We start from the raw sequence: 13,044 nt of genomic DNA on the forward strand, positions 1-13,044 counted from the left end.
GTAAATGACGGCACGTCGTGCACTGTATAATAATGTGCATTATTTTACACCCTTATCTGATTCTGTATTGCTCTCTTTCGACAGATAATTGAAAGAAAAAAAATCTCAGTGGAGCAGAAAACAGTTCTAATAAATGACTAAAGTTTGACAGACATTTCTGTTGGATGGCTTGATTTCAAGGAAAAAAAGCTATTGAGACTTTGTGTCAAAAATCCTAAGGAAGGAAGGGAGGGAGAAGAAGAAGAAGAAGAAGAACAAACAACAACAAACAACAACAACTAGAACAGTAACGAGAGTGAATACAGAGAATCGTTGCTCAGTGTGAGCAGCAGGGGGCGCAGGGACTGTATTCTGATTAACATTAGTTTTTTTTGCTACTTAATTCACTTTTTTTGCAGCATGTATCTTCAAATAACTTTACAAAATGTCGAATATAGCTACAATACCAAACAAATAAAATATATAAAATTACTAAATACAACTAGTATACGAGGGATACTAGTTGATTATTTCATTTCTCCTGAATATATTTATATTTATCTGCACATATTGTGGCAACACTTTACAAATTAAAATAACAAACACTTTATTTTATTTTATTTTATTTTATTTTATTTTATTTTATTTTATTTTATTTTATTTTATTTTACGTTTTAGCCTTTGAGCGCTTTATTTCTTTAAACCGCTGAGTTTCCGGTGGTAGGCGGGGACTGTTGCTATGATACAGTAAACTCCTGGGTTTAATATGAAAGTGTGGAGACAACTCGTGATAATCTCAATATAAATAAAGAGAGAGAGAGAGAGAGAGAGAGAGAGAAAGAGAGAGAGAGAATTTGGAGAATTAATATTATCAGGTGTCGGTTCAGGTAAGGATTTCACATCGCATGGCCATATTCTTACACTTGGTCTGTAGAAGCGCAGTTTCTAGCTTTAACATCTGAATGAACCTGACACTAACATCCACATATTTCTCCATGTAACACAAATGTTTTGTCATTCTGTATCGAATCAACATAGTAACACCTGTTATTAGTTTATTTGTTTATTATTTTTAGCTAATAAAATAATATACCCTGGGATTAATGCATTCATTTATATTTCTGGCATTTGGCAAATGCCCTTATCCAGAGTGACCTACTATTTATTTAAATAAATATAACTGAGTAATTGATGGACTTTGTTCAGTGGCCCAGCAAGTGACAACTTGGTGGATGTGGGAGTCGAACACATCACCTTCCCAACACCTTAACAACTAAGCTACCACATCCCCAATACTGTTGGAAACAAGGTTTCTTCATGTTATTTCAGCGATTTTCTTCTTGCCACAATCGCCTATGGCATGCTCATTAGAGATCTAAATCTAAAACAACGTCCAAATATCAATAAACTGCTTTAGGACTTCTTACCAGTCTCTGTCCATCTCTCCATCCAGCCTAACTGCACTGATTCGTAGGATACACAATGGAGATCATGTACGTGTACACTAAGAAACGCAGTGAGTTTGGTCGCCAGTGTAACTTCTCGGACCGTCCGGCTGAGCTGCACGTGGACATTCTACCTGACTCGTCTCTCGCTGCCGACTTTGTAGCCCGAGATCCGTGTGATGTTGCCATACAGTGCACACAGGAAATGTCTGAGCATGAGGTTAGTATGGTAAATCATTCAGAGCACTGTTCATGACACTGTTTAAGTGTTCAATCCATGTTTGCTTAAGTATTTGATGCCTCATATCTGATTTTCAAGATCAGGATCTAAATCTGGTTCAGTGTAAATGCACTTTTCCAGTCTCTTGCCATGACGATGGAAGGACAATATTTGTATAAGATGTCTTTATATGTGGTAGAAATACAATTTCCCTTCACTGGAACTAAGAGGCCCATGACCATGCTTCTGTGCACAAAACAAACCTCCTCATCCAGTGTCGGTGTCTAATCTCACTAATGCTCTTGTGGCTGAAAGAGCAAATCCTGCCACACTCCAAAGTCTAGTGAAAAGCCTTCCCACATCTGTGGAGATTATTATAACAGCAGTGGTGGACTACATCTGGACTACATGTTCAACAAGCACATACTACTTGAATGCACCATATCGTGTATCATCAGTCACTTATCCTAATAGTTTTTTTCCAGGTGAACACAGAGCGCTTTGAGTCAGAAACACGTGGCATAAACCACGTGGAGGGGGGATGGCCAAAAGATGTCAATCCACAAGAAATGGAACAGACCATTCGCTATAGGAAGAAAGTGGAGAAGGATGACAACTATGTGAACACCATCATGCAGCTTGGCAGTGTGAGTGTGTCTTTTAATTTTAGAGATTTATTAGGTTGAAGCCAAGGATTTAGAGAATGAAGTTAACTGCTCTTCAGTGAGGAATTCTGACTGATATTTGGATTAGATTTGTTTACACTCCATTAAATTTTACTGTTAACATAGTTACAAAAAAGCCTGCATGGCATATAATAATCATGTCTGATATGCAAGTTATTAAAGACAGGTGTAGTATCCAGAAATGTGCAACATGACTGCTGGTAACTAGCCGTAGGCGTGTCCAACAGCACAACAAAGTTACTCATTGCAAATATAGAAAGACTTGGTGTAGCACCTATCATTAGGAGTGAAGACAGTAGGGCACATGTGATCCATGGCAAAGAGCACACACTGCTTCACCATCATCTAGTATGAGATGATGCATATATACACTAGTGAATTTTATATACAAACTAATCTCCCTCCACAATGTTTTAGCAGCAAGAAAACTGACTTGTTGTCAAAAGTGGATTGCTAGTTGTGCTACAGCAACCAGTAGTATGAACCTACTGATGACTTCACAGTTCACGGACTGGCAATTTAATACGAAGTCATTGAAATCACTGCATGTGTGAACGTAGCTTTAGTGTTAGCACAACTGTTGTTATTCAGTAGAAGGTGTCATTTATATCTATCTATCTATCTATCTATCTATCTATCTATCTATCTATCTATCTATCTATCTATCTATCTATCTATCTATCTATCTATCTATCTATCTACTGTAGCACATGGAGCACTGTATCAGACAGAACAATGCCATTGATATCTATCAGGAGTACTTTGAAGAAGAGGAGTTCTTGGAGGAGACGGAGGAGCAGCCTTCAGCTAAAACCATCAATGTGTTCAGGTGACATTATCGATTAGTAACGAGTCCATAATATCATAGGCAAGTGCTAGAAACGATTCTGTCCCTGGTGACAGATGAGATTTTATGAGAACTGGCATAAATTTCTTTTCTATTTCTTTGTGTTCAGAGACCCGAACGAGGTGAAGCGCACTGCCACCAGTCTGTCATGGCACCCTGATGGCGGCCACAAGCTGGCCGTGGCTTATTCCTCTTTAGAGTTTCAGAAATTTAGCAAAGACATGTGTTACGACTCCTATATTTGGGACATTGGTATGGCAAAAACATCTTTGATACTGTCATGTTGTGGTTGTTTGTAATGGTGATTATTATAACATCAGTTTAACAGACAGATGATACAGACACTTTTAATGGCTTCAATGGACACAATTTAATGATTAAAAAAAGTCTGGCTATGGTTTAGATTATGACTGTTTCTTTTTCCTTACAGAGAACCCGAATAAACCCGAGCTAACGCTGAAACCTGTCTCTCCCCTCGTCTCTCTGGAGTACAACCCCAAAGACTCGCATATCCTAGTTGGGGGAAGCTACAATGGGCAAATCTGTGAGAACAAACAAGCTACATTTTGATTATGACGGATGTGAAAAGTGAAACCTTTCCTTCATGTGACGTTTATTTAACATTTTTCGAAAGTCACTTTGCGCCAAAGTTTTCTGAAATGAGAAATTCTTTGATGTTTCTCCCCTGACAGGCTTTTTTGTCTTATTAAGTTAAAGAAAAATAAAGGAATGGCTGTTTATACAGTAGCTGCCGTGCTATAAGTGTTATCAGGAATTAAATTGTTTATTGGATGTTCCCTAACATTAAATGTAACTATGAACAGGTGAAAATGATGGCACCTTTCTTTTATAAATAAAAATGGCTCGGATTTGCGGAATGCTCTGGTATAAGAGAAATAAAACACTTAAGGATTGTGCTTTTATCGGGCCAGTTTTATCCCTTACATAATATGATAATTAATACTTTTTCATTTCTGTTTCTGTCTACCTGGTTAAGTCGTAATGGCTAAAACTTGAGCAACTTTTGTTTTTCATTTCTCAGTGATCATTTAATAGAAAATATTTCGCTTTTTATATTAGCATTTCAATTTGCAATGCCATCAGTGATGTGAGACAAGCAATTTCAAGTTAGGCGTCTGGCACAGAAAAAGTCTGTTTAGTGTAAGACTCAAGAGAATGATTGGCTTCTCTGCAGCATACTGGGACACACGTAAAGGCAGCCAGCCGGTTGAGATGTCTGCCATCGAGCACAGCCACAGAGACCCAGTCTATAAAGTCATCTGGCTGCAGTCAAAGACAGGCACAGACTTCTTCTCTGCTTCCACTGATGGTCAGGTCAGTGCACAGAAAACAGCTGACAGTAAGCCACATTCACGACAATGTTTATCCTTAAAACTATAATTAGTAATATTTTTATTATTTTCATTTTTTTTATTTTGGTTTTTTATTTTTATTTTTATGCATTCTTATATATTTTTGTTTTATGTACTGTTTTTATTTTCTTTCATAAAGAAAGCCTGAGAAGCCTTTGTAAAGGCAGTAATATAAGATAAAGTATTCTTCTTCTTCTCCTTCTTCTTTTTATTATTACTGAACATTGAAGATCAACATAACATGCCATGGAATCTTAGTATGATATGCATATCTATTGGAGGATCCAGTACATATCCACAGTCACTTCTCTTTCCATTTGTTTAATTTGTCCTGCTATAAAGTTTATATGTAGTCATGTTTTGGATCAGGTGCTGTGGTGGGACATTCGGAAGATGACTGAGCCAACAGAAAGGCTCGTGCTGGACCCCAGTAAAAAGGGGAAGCTGGAAAATGCACTGGGTGCCATATCACTGGAGTTTGAAACCACCATGGTCAGACTCCAATATTCATATCTAGATTTTATATCCTGAATTGAAAATAGAGAATAAATATGAACAGGATGTATTTATATGTGGCGTTTTCTTTACCAGCCCACAAAGTTCATGGTTGGGACAGAACAGGGGCTGGTGGTCTCGTGCAACCGGAAAGCCAAAACTCCAGGTGAGAAGATTGTATGCACGTACAGTGGCCATCATGGACCTATATATGCTCTGCAGAGGAATCCGTTCTTTCCTAAGAACTTTCTGACTGTGGCTGATTGGACCGCCCGTATCTGGTCTGAAGACATTAGAGAATCTTCCATCATGTGGACAAAGTAAGTGTGTCTAACTATTATTACACAGACTAGTGAAGCCACAACTGCCTTCTGGAGTCTGTTTGGCATAGATTATTACCACTGAATCTGATAAATGCAGATATACTATAGACAAAGAATAGAAATAATGCATTTAACATCACACTGTTATATTTGGTATCCAAACTGCATACTTCCTTGTTTTCTCCTTGAAAAATGGATGAGTAATCCATAAGTAATGGATATGCAGCCTGCTTGGACATGGGGACAAGAACATTGAAATATGTAGTATATTTGGTGTAAAAATCATTTGTGTTTTCTTATTCTATTTAGATATCACATGGCCTACCTGTCAGATGGATGTTGGAGCCCTGTTAGACCTTCAGTCTTCTTCACAGTGAAAATGGATGGCACTTTAGATGTATGGGACTTCCTGTTCAAGCAGAATGACCCAACACTCACTCTTAAAGTAGGTTACATCAATTCTGACCTCGTCTTACCTCCTAACCAGAATTTACCATTTACTATGTTCTTCAGTACAGTAAAATAACTTGTTTTAATTCAGTTATTATTTAGTAATGGTGATTATAATGACACTTAATTCCTAAGTGGTGGAATAAAGAAAAGATTCTGCCTTTGACTTAGGACTGTATAATTCAAATCAATTTATTTGTATAGCGCTTTTAACAGTGGACATTGTCTCAGAGCAGCTTTACAGAAGTACAGAAACATAGAAATCCCTAATGTATATGGCTACCGAATAAAATTTGTACTGTTTCTGGTAGGTGTGTGACGAGGCTCTCTACAGCATGCAGGTGCAGGATAATGGCCGTTTTCTGGCATGTGGCTCACAGCTGGGCACTGCCACTCTGCTCGAGATTTCATCAGGCTTGTGCACACTGCAGAAAAATGAGAAAGCGCTGGCAACAGCGGTGAGGCACACACACACACACACACACACTTAGAAGTACAGTATCTGTCTAAGAATCAAGACATGCTTAAATTCAATTATTTTATACAATAATTTACATATCCATAAATGAAGGTTCACAGCTAACTAAGAAAGAGACACATTTTTTCTCCTAGGACTGAAAGCAAATGGCATTTAAAATTTTGTTACATTTTCTGGCACTGATTAAAGAATTACTTACAATATGGAATACCTACACTTAAAAAGTATCCCATATGAAAGCTTAAATAAACAACAGAAAAATTCTAGCACTTTCACAAAGGTCATGTAAATATACAAATTCTTATTAAACTTAGTAGAGGTCTCTTCTATGTCAGGAAATCTGGCTTGTGAAGTAAATAAAGCCATGACATGTATATAATTATTTATATGTAGGTTGGGATTGCAAAGAAGGTGTGCTCAAAGATTAAACTATTAAACTGCAAGAATGTCCAAAACTATAGTATGTTATGAGGTGTCATTAATGTCAGACTGTTCTGAAAACTTCTGTGGTGCTTATGCATTCAAAGTATTCAAAGCTGTGTATGTGTACTGGAAGATGTTTGAGCGTGAGACGAAGCGGGAGAAGATACTGGAGGCTCGGCACAGAGAGATGCGCCTAAAAGAGCGCAGTCGCTCGGAGCAGAGCAAGGACGAAGAAAGCAAAGACGGAGATGGAGAGGAGAGCGCAGAGGACCTGGTGACCCGTGCAGAGAAAGAGTTCTATGAGATGGTGGAGGCAGAAATGAAGAAAAGGGGAAAAGAGGAGAAAACTGAGAAGGAGAAAAACAAGGTCAGGAGTTCCACAAATGTAAAGCACAATTTTATTGGGAATGAGGTCCACTTCATGTCAGGCTGCATTATACCCCCTTGTCGCTAATTATTTTCCTTACAGCAACATTCCTCCACAACAATTTGCTTATGTTTTGATTAATTCCAGTTAATTGTCAATTTTTAAAAATGTACATATATATCTATTTACCATTTATAGTTACATAGATGCCAGTGAAAGCCTCTTATCCCTTATAACAGCTCTATAACACAGCTATATTATTCTTACCAGCCTTTTGTTCTCTCTCTTGAAATGAAGATAGATAGATAGATAGATAGATAGATAGATAGATAGATAGATAGATAGATAGATAGATAGATAGATAGATACTTTATTGATCCAGAAGGAACTTCCAGATATCCAGCAGCAGTAGAGACAGTAACACAAAGACACAAATAATATCTTATAAATAGTCAGTATACACAGGGTAATGTGACCAGGATACCTGACCAGAATTACAGAATTGACCAGAATTGTCTTACAGTCAGCGCTGTTGTCAGAGCTGCTCTGATAGAAAAGTAATCATCACCTTTTATCCAATCAGAAATGAGATTTCAACAACATGGTGATATATATTGAAATAAGCATTGGATTGGATTCACTTAGTGAAAATGGGGGAAAAAATCACTTTACATCAAATCAAGATTAAATTTTTTAACCATTTTACAAATTATTTATATACCTACATGACCAGGGATTACAGCATGTCAAGGTTAAAGGAACAACACTGACTTTTATACAGCAAGAAAGAATTTTTTCCCATAGTAACCTTAGAAATTGACCTGGACTGGTTTGATGAGCTTTGACAGATTGCACACGGATTTCATGGCCTGTTCCATTGAGATAAGCCTCCAATTGCCTATATATAGCACCATGTGGAACATGCATTGTATAAGACACAAGGAAGAAAAATCAATAAGCTTTATTTGTTCTGTTAGTAAATAACCATTCGTGTTTGTTTGTACAAGCAAAGAACCCCTGGTTTTACTACTGCTCTGGTTTTTGATGGACATATACTAACAACATAGCAATTACTGCACAGTATTCAGATTAATAGTTCTGTTCAGTATTTTCTAAACTGCCCTGTTTGTTACCCCACCAGGAGAATGCTGAAGAGGAACTATGAGAAGAAAAGGCACCACAACTTCACTTCCTTTTCTTCGAAACACAGTCATGGAAGTGAAGCCTGAAACACTGTATCAGCAGCAGCACTCTCACACCTCAATCTCTTACTTTAATCAATGCTTGGCTTTCTTACCTCTATGATGCCTGGCTCACACCGTGATTTATTTTTTTAAAAGAAAGGCTGATTAAAGAAAATATATATTGCACGTTACGTTTTTGTGTCACATTGTGAGAAGACGAATTCAATCTGATAGGTAAGTTTGTCATTCTGCATAAAATCTTTTTAATGTTTGTATTCATGTGTGAGGTGAATTTGGTAACTCAGAGTAGCACTGTGGATTCATTTAATATACATTCATTCATTCACTTCTCCTAGCATTTGTTTACACTTTACATTCTTTTCACTTTTGCATCTTGTGGTTTGATAAATTATAACATAGGCTAATGAATATCTGGCAAACACATGTTGTCCCAAAAATCTCCATACCTATGGGAAATGAACACTTTATAGCAGAATTTATTTCCAAAACATTCTCTCTATGATTGACATTTCTGGAAATGGAGTCGTTTCTCCCACTGCTGAACCAGCTTCCTTATTCCATCATGAGAATGAGTCCAATACATTGGTCTTTTGTCAAATGCATTCCTAAGGGCTAGCTGGAAAAATAAATATTTACTATAAACTTAAAAAAGTAGGGGCCATTTTGGAAGACATATTGCTAAAAAGGTGTTCATTTTGCTAATGTATGGAAACATTTGAGACATTTTATATATTTTATTATTATAAGTTACAGCTATTATTTTAGTTGTATATGTGGAATATCAGAAGTCTCACTATATGGCTAGAAAGCAAACTGATCAATTGTTCCATACATCATTGGGCCTTCCACTGCTGAGTGCCACTCCTTTTGCAACAGCTGGACATTTTGACACTGCGGTCATTTTTTTGACAGATCTAATTGACGAAATAGCCGTTTCTGTGCACCTTCACTATTATCATTTCCCCTGAATCTGAATTATTAGACCGCGTGCTCAATAAAAACACTTCCTGACACATGTGATGATTATATTAAAAGACTTTTTAAATAAAAAGGGTCAGTGTTTTTATAGTGTAATTTGGTGACATATTTGGTAAATGATCTGCTTAGAGGAAAGACTCCAGTCTCTGTGTGCCCAGGCTCTGAATTAAAAAAATGACCACCAAATGCTCTTGACCACCACATTACATCCAGCCAGGATAAGATGTATCTACTACGATTTTGTCACTACTCACATGAATTAGATCATAAAAAAGTATAAAATGTTTTCATTCTTATCAGGTCAAGTTGGTTTTATTACCATTCCTCCATATAACTTGTAAACAGTGGAATGAAGCATTGGTTTTTCCAGGACCATGATATAACAATGCTGGGGCAGGGTATTAATCATTTTCACATGAGATCAATGTAACCTTTGCTCAATCCAGACTGAAAATTGGTGAGCTTGGACACAATCACTCATGGTACACGTGTTGTGGAAACTAATGATGTTGTCATCGGTTAAAACACATACTTTACCTAAACAAGTGTGGAAACGAGTACGAATTGAACGGACTAAAACAGTTCCAGTGCAACCAAACTCCCACTCCACCTCCCACAGGTAGACTCGGGTTTGGTACTGGGAGTTCTTCCCAGTCCGCATGACAGTTTATACATTAACAAATTATACATTATACATTTCATGCAAAATGTGCTCAGACTAAATTTCCAGTTTGAAACCGCCACAAGTTAACTTCTAGTTTCCTCTTTACATGACTAAATGTTCTTTATTCATTGCTCTTCCTCAAATCTCGTCTGACCTTGCAATGGTACTTCATAAAATGTTTCCACCTACTAGCACTTACCAGGTGAGGAAAAATAGTCTGACCTGTGATCTGCCAACACAGCCCAAGCTGTTTGTTTTATCAGGGTGACCTTACCTACTGTCCAGGGTTAAATCTGAAGCTCTGTGAATTGCTGAAACAGGACGCAGAGGCTGTTCATCTTTAGGGGGCGCAGTTATCACAGCACAGCATGGTGAAGTGAGGAACCGGAGCTGAGCCTCAGCTGCCTTCAATGACGCGGTGGATATATGAGGCTTTCACTCCTCATCTCTAAGGGGACAAACAACACTGTTCTGTTCTCAGAGAACAGCACGGAGACACCTTTTTACACACACGAACGGGAACAGACAGGCCTGTTTGAACGGGATAGAAAGACTGACGACACGTAGACTAATAAAGAAGCTGTATCTCCACTGGAGCTTAAAAAGCGGAGTATCAGTGGAGGCAGGTGAAGATCCGCACGCGCTAGTCGAGGCAGGCGGATCGGCGCGTGAAACATGGTGCCATCGCGGAGGCTGACTCCTCTGTCCTTCTACTGAGACTGAAATATACGCAGTGACCGATCGGGAGGTGGTGATATCACCATGAAGGATACAGGAGAATCGAAGGACCACCAACTAACAGTAAGTAGGACAACCCCAGGCTTCACCAGCCTCATTTATTCTGTATTGATGAGTAATAACTGAATGACTTCATACCACACATGAACCCATATCTATACTGACCACTACTGCAGAATTAGAATGACATATTTTAAGTTGTTGCAAACTTTTGGTTGTCATATTGCCCTCTCATGAGTCAAGATCTCTTTTCTATAGGGCTATGCACTTATGCATCAGTGTCAACAAAATCAAGCAGATCCACTTTTAAGGAAAAGAAGCATACAAATCAGCTTTTTGTTACAAACATGAGGGATTCAAGAGGCTGATCGCTTGCAAGCAAAGGTGGACAAGCAAAAAACTTTCAGTCAAACTGAATTAGAACTTTTTTTTCCAGAGTGTAGACATGGATGTGTCAAGAACAGAGAGTTTAATCACAAGAGGTTAACGGTTCAGCTTCTACACTGAGCACATACATACATTAGAATATCATATAAGGATTATACAGGGTCCAAAATCTCAGGAGCCGGTGGGAATATGTTCGACAAAATCCGCAGAAACATGGTACAGCACCAAAAGCATGATACGCAGAGCATGCGTTCACAATATTAAGTATATATAGGCTTCCTCTCGTTGCATCCTTATTGACTTTTAGGACACCTTGTATGTGTAATCTGTTTTGCTTTTCTAACTAACTAGGTCGCTGCTCATTGATCATATGCTAGGAGATCTAATTAAGATTTCCTACTTTCTCATGCACCTGTGAGTCAGTTTGTCAAACCTGGGTCGAATCTTCATCCTGAGAGTTGTGTGCTTGTTTCCCTGTAATCTTCTGGCCCTGGACTGAATAATTCACATTGTCTGCTTCAGTTGCCTCTCCCTTTTTCCTTTACAGAGGCACTGAACTGGAGCAGCTCTCAATCATAGCAGCACCTTTGAACTGCTAGAGAGAATGTAGAAAGTGTGCAGGCCAATTAAAAGACCACCCAACAGACTGAGTGGCTTTTTAAACGAATATAGCCCAAATATACAGTACTGGGTTTAGACCTCAAAATAAGGAGAATAATTTTCTCCAAATGAAGGTGATGGTATTCATAGAAAAAATATTTGAATTATGCTTATATATTTTTATTTGCTTACAGTAGGATGATTTTGTGTTTTGTAGTAATTTAACTGGGTTCTAAACTGGGAAACTTGATTTCCTCCAAACTGATGATGGCTGTGTCTATACTTGTTTCCTAGGTGGCTTTGCGAATCCGGCCTCTGAGCGATGTCGAGATAGATGAAGGGGCTGCAATAGTAGCCCACAGAGTGGACGACCAGGTAAGAGTTTGGCATCCTTATGCATATACTGGCAACTACTGACCACTAATAACACCTTTACTTCTCTCTTCAACCTTTATATCTGTTTATTTGACTTGAATATTCTATTGCGGTCAAGTTTATGTATGATTTATAACCATGCCCATTTAGCAGTTGGAATTGGATAGTGTGCTCTTGAACAAAAATCATTCAAGTTTGAGTTTAGATGTGGCATTTCTCATTAGCGTCTGCTGATCTTCTCTCACATGAGGATCAGAGTAGTGTGAGTAGTCTGAAAACAGGCCAGTGTACTAAGAACACTATCCAGGCTATGGGCATGTTTCAAAGACACAAAAACATCAACATGATCCTAGATAATTTAATCGCAACATTTAAATCACTGGCAAGGCACAAAAAAGTTTATGAAAGTATTTATGTATTCAGATGCATCTGAATGCCTCAAAAGTCAGAGCAGGTCATAGATTCAGCAAGGTACCTCACAACATTAGGGTCCATGGTTTGATCCTGAGCTGCTTGAGTTACAGTCTGAGCAGACTTACTCAGATTTTGTCCACCAACTAAAAACATGGAGGGTCATCTATGCTAGATTGGCTGTAGGTGTGAATCTTTGTGTAATGATACCCTGCGATGGATCCAAGGTGTATGTCTGTTTGGCCCCTGCTTCATTTGCTGTGCTCTACTAAATCAAAATTAATATGGAAATATAGAAATGACTCTATTTTTATATATAACATGTTGGTGAGAATAAAGCACAGCTTGTGATGACAGTGTATATTTTTTATAAAAGGCCGGGACCTTTGGATGGGTGTAGACGTACGTCACACACACTTGTTACAGCTTTTCCTATTTTTACTGTAGACATTGAATAATAGTAATGACTGCTTTTACATAAATAACCGAAGAAGGACTGTAACGGCCTAAATCACTAGTTGGTGCTGATGAGAAAATACTCTTGATTCTTTCGATCATTGAATTATTATATTTGTGTCATTGAGACAATTGAGAAATGAA

The 13,044-nt window shown here is 38.0% G+C and overlaps 2 protein-coding genes across 3 annotated transcripts in view; both read left to right on the forward strand.

The window, feature by feature from the left end:
- Positions 1 to 718: 718 nt before the first annotated feature.
- dnai2b (dynein, axonemal, intermediate chain 2b) lies at positions 719 to 9,345 on the forward strand. Its single transcript, XM_058407170.1, has 13 exons — positions 719 to 866; positions 1,433 to 1,644; positions 2,130 to 2,291; positions 3,038 to 3,159; positions 3,287 to 3,429; positions 3,608 to 3,721; positions 4,373 to 4,512; positions 4,920 to 5,042; positions 5,142 to 5,365; positions 5,678 to 5,813; positions 6,130 to 6,276; positions 6,853 to 7,086; positions 8,228 to 9,345. Exons 2-13 carry the CDS (start codon positions 1,462 to 1,464, stop codon positions 8,249 to 8,251), a joined length of 1,752 nt encoding a protein of 583 aa, XP_058263153.1. The 5' UTR covers positions 719 to 866; positions 1,433 to 1,461; the 3' UTR covers positions 8,252 to 9,345.
- An 893-nt stretch (positions 9,346 to 10,238) lies between these two features.
- The window catches only part of kif19 (kinesin family member 19), a 37,451-nt gene continuing 34,645 nt past the window's right edge, over positions 10,239 to 13,044 (forward strand). The window contains exons 1-2 of one of the 2 annotated variants that reach the window (XM_058407169.1): positions 10,239 to 10,734; positions 11,953 to 12,033. In XM_058407169.1, coding sequence (XP_058263152.1) covers positions 10,696 to 10,734; positions 11,953 to 12,033 — 120 coding nt within the window. In that variant the 5' untranslated portion in view covers positions 10,239 to 10,695. The remainder of the gene's footprint in view (positions 10,735 to 11,952; positions 12,034 to 13,044) is intronic. The other variant, XM_058407168.1, reaches the window with a different exon arrangement.

The sequence above is a fragment of the Hemibagrus wyckioides genome, linkage group LG13 (genome assembly GCF_019097595.1).
Source record: "Hemibagrus wyckioides isolate EC202008001 linkage group LG13, SWU_Hwy_1.0, whole genome shotgun sequence".
Lineage (NCBI taxonomy): Eukaryota > Metazoa > Chordata > Actinopteri > Siluriformes > Bagridae > Hemibagrus > Hemibagrus wyckioides.

Coding starts and splice junctions, on each gene's coding strand:
- dnai2b (XM_058407170.1), top strand. CDS start 1,462: ATGGAGATCATGTACGTGTACACTAAGAAACGCAGTGAGTTTGGTCGC. Junction 1,645..2,129: donor AGGAAATGTCTGAGCATGAG/GTTAGTATGGTA, acceptor GTTTTTTTCCAG/GTGAACACAGAGCGCTTTGA. Junction 2,292..3,037: donor CCATCATGCAGCTTGGCAGT/GTGAGTGTGTCT, acceptor TATCTACTGTAG/CACATGGAGCACTGTATCAG.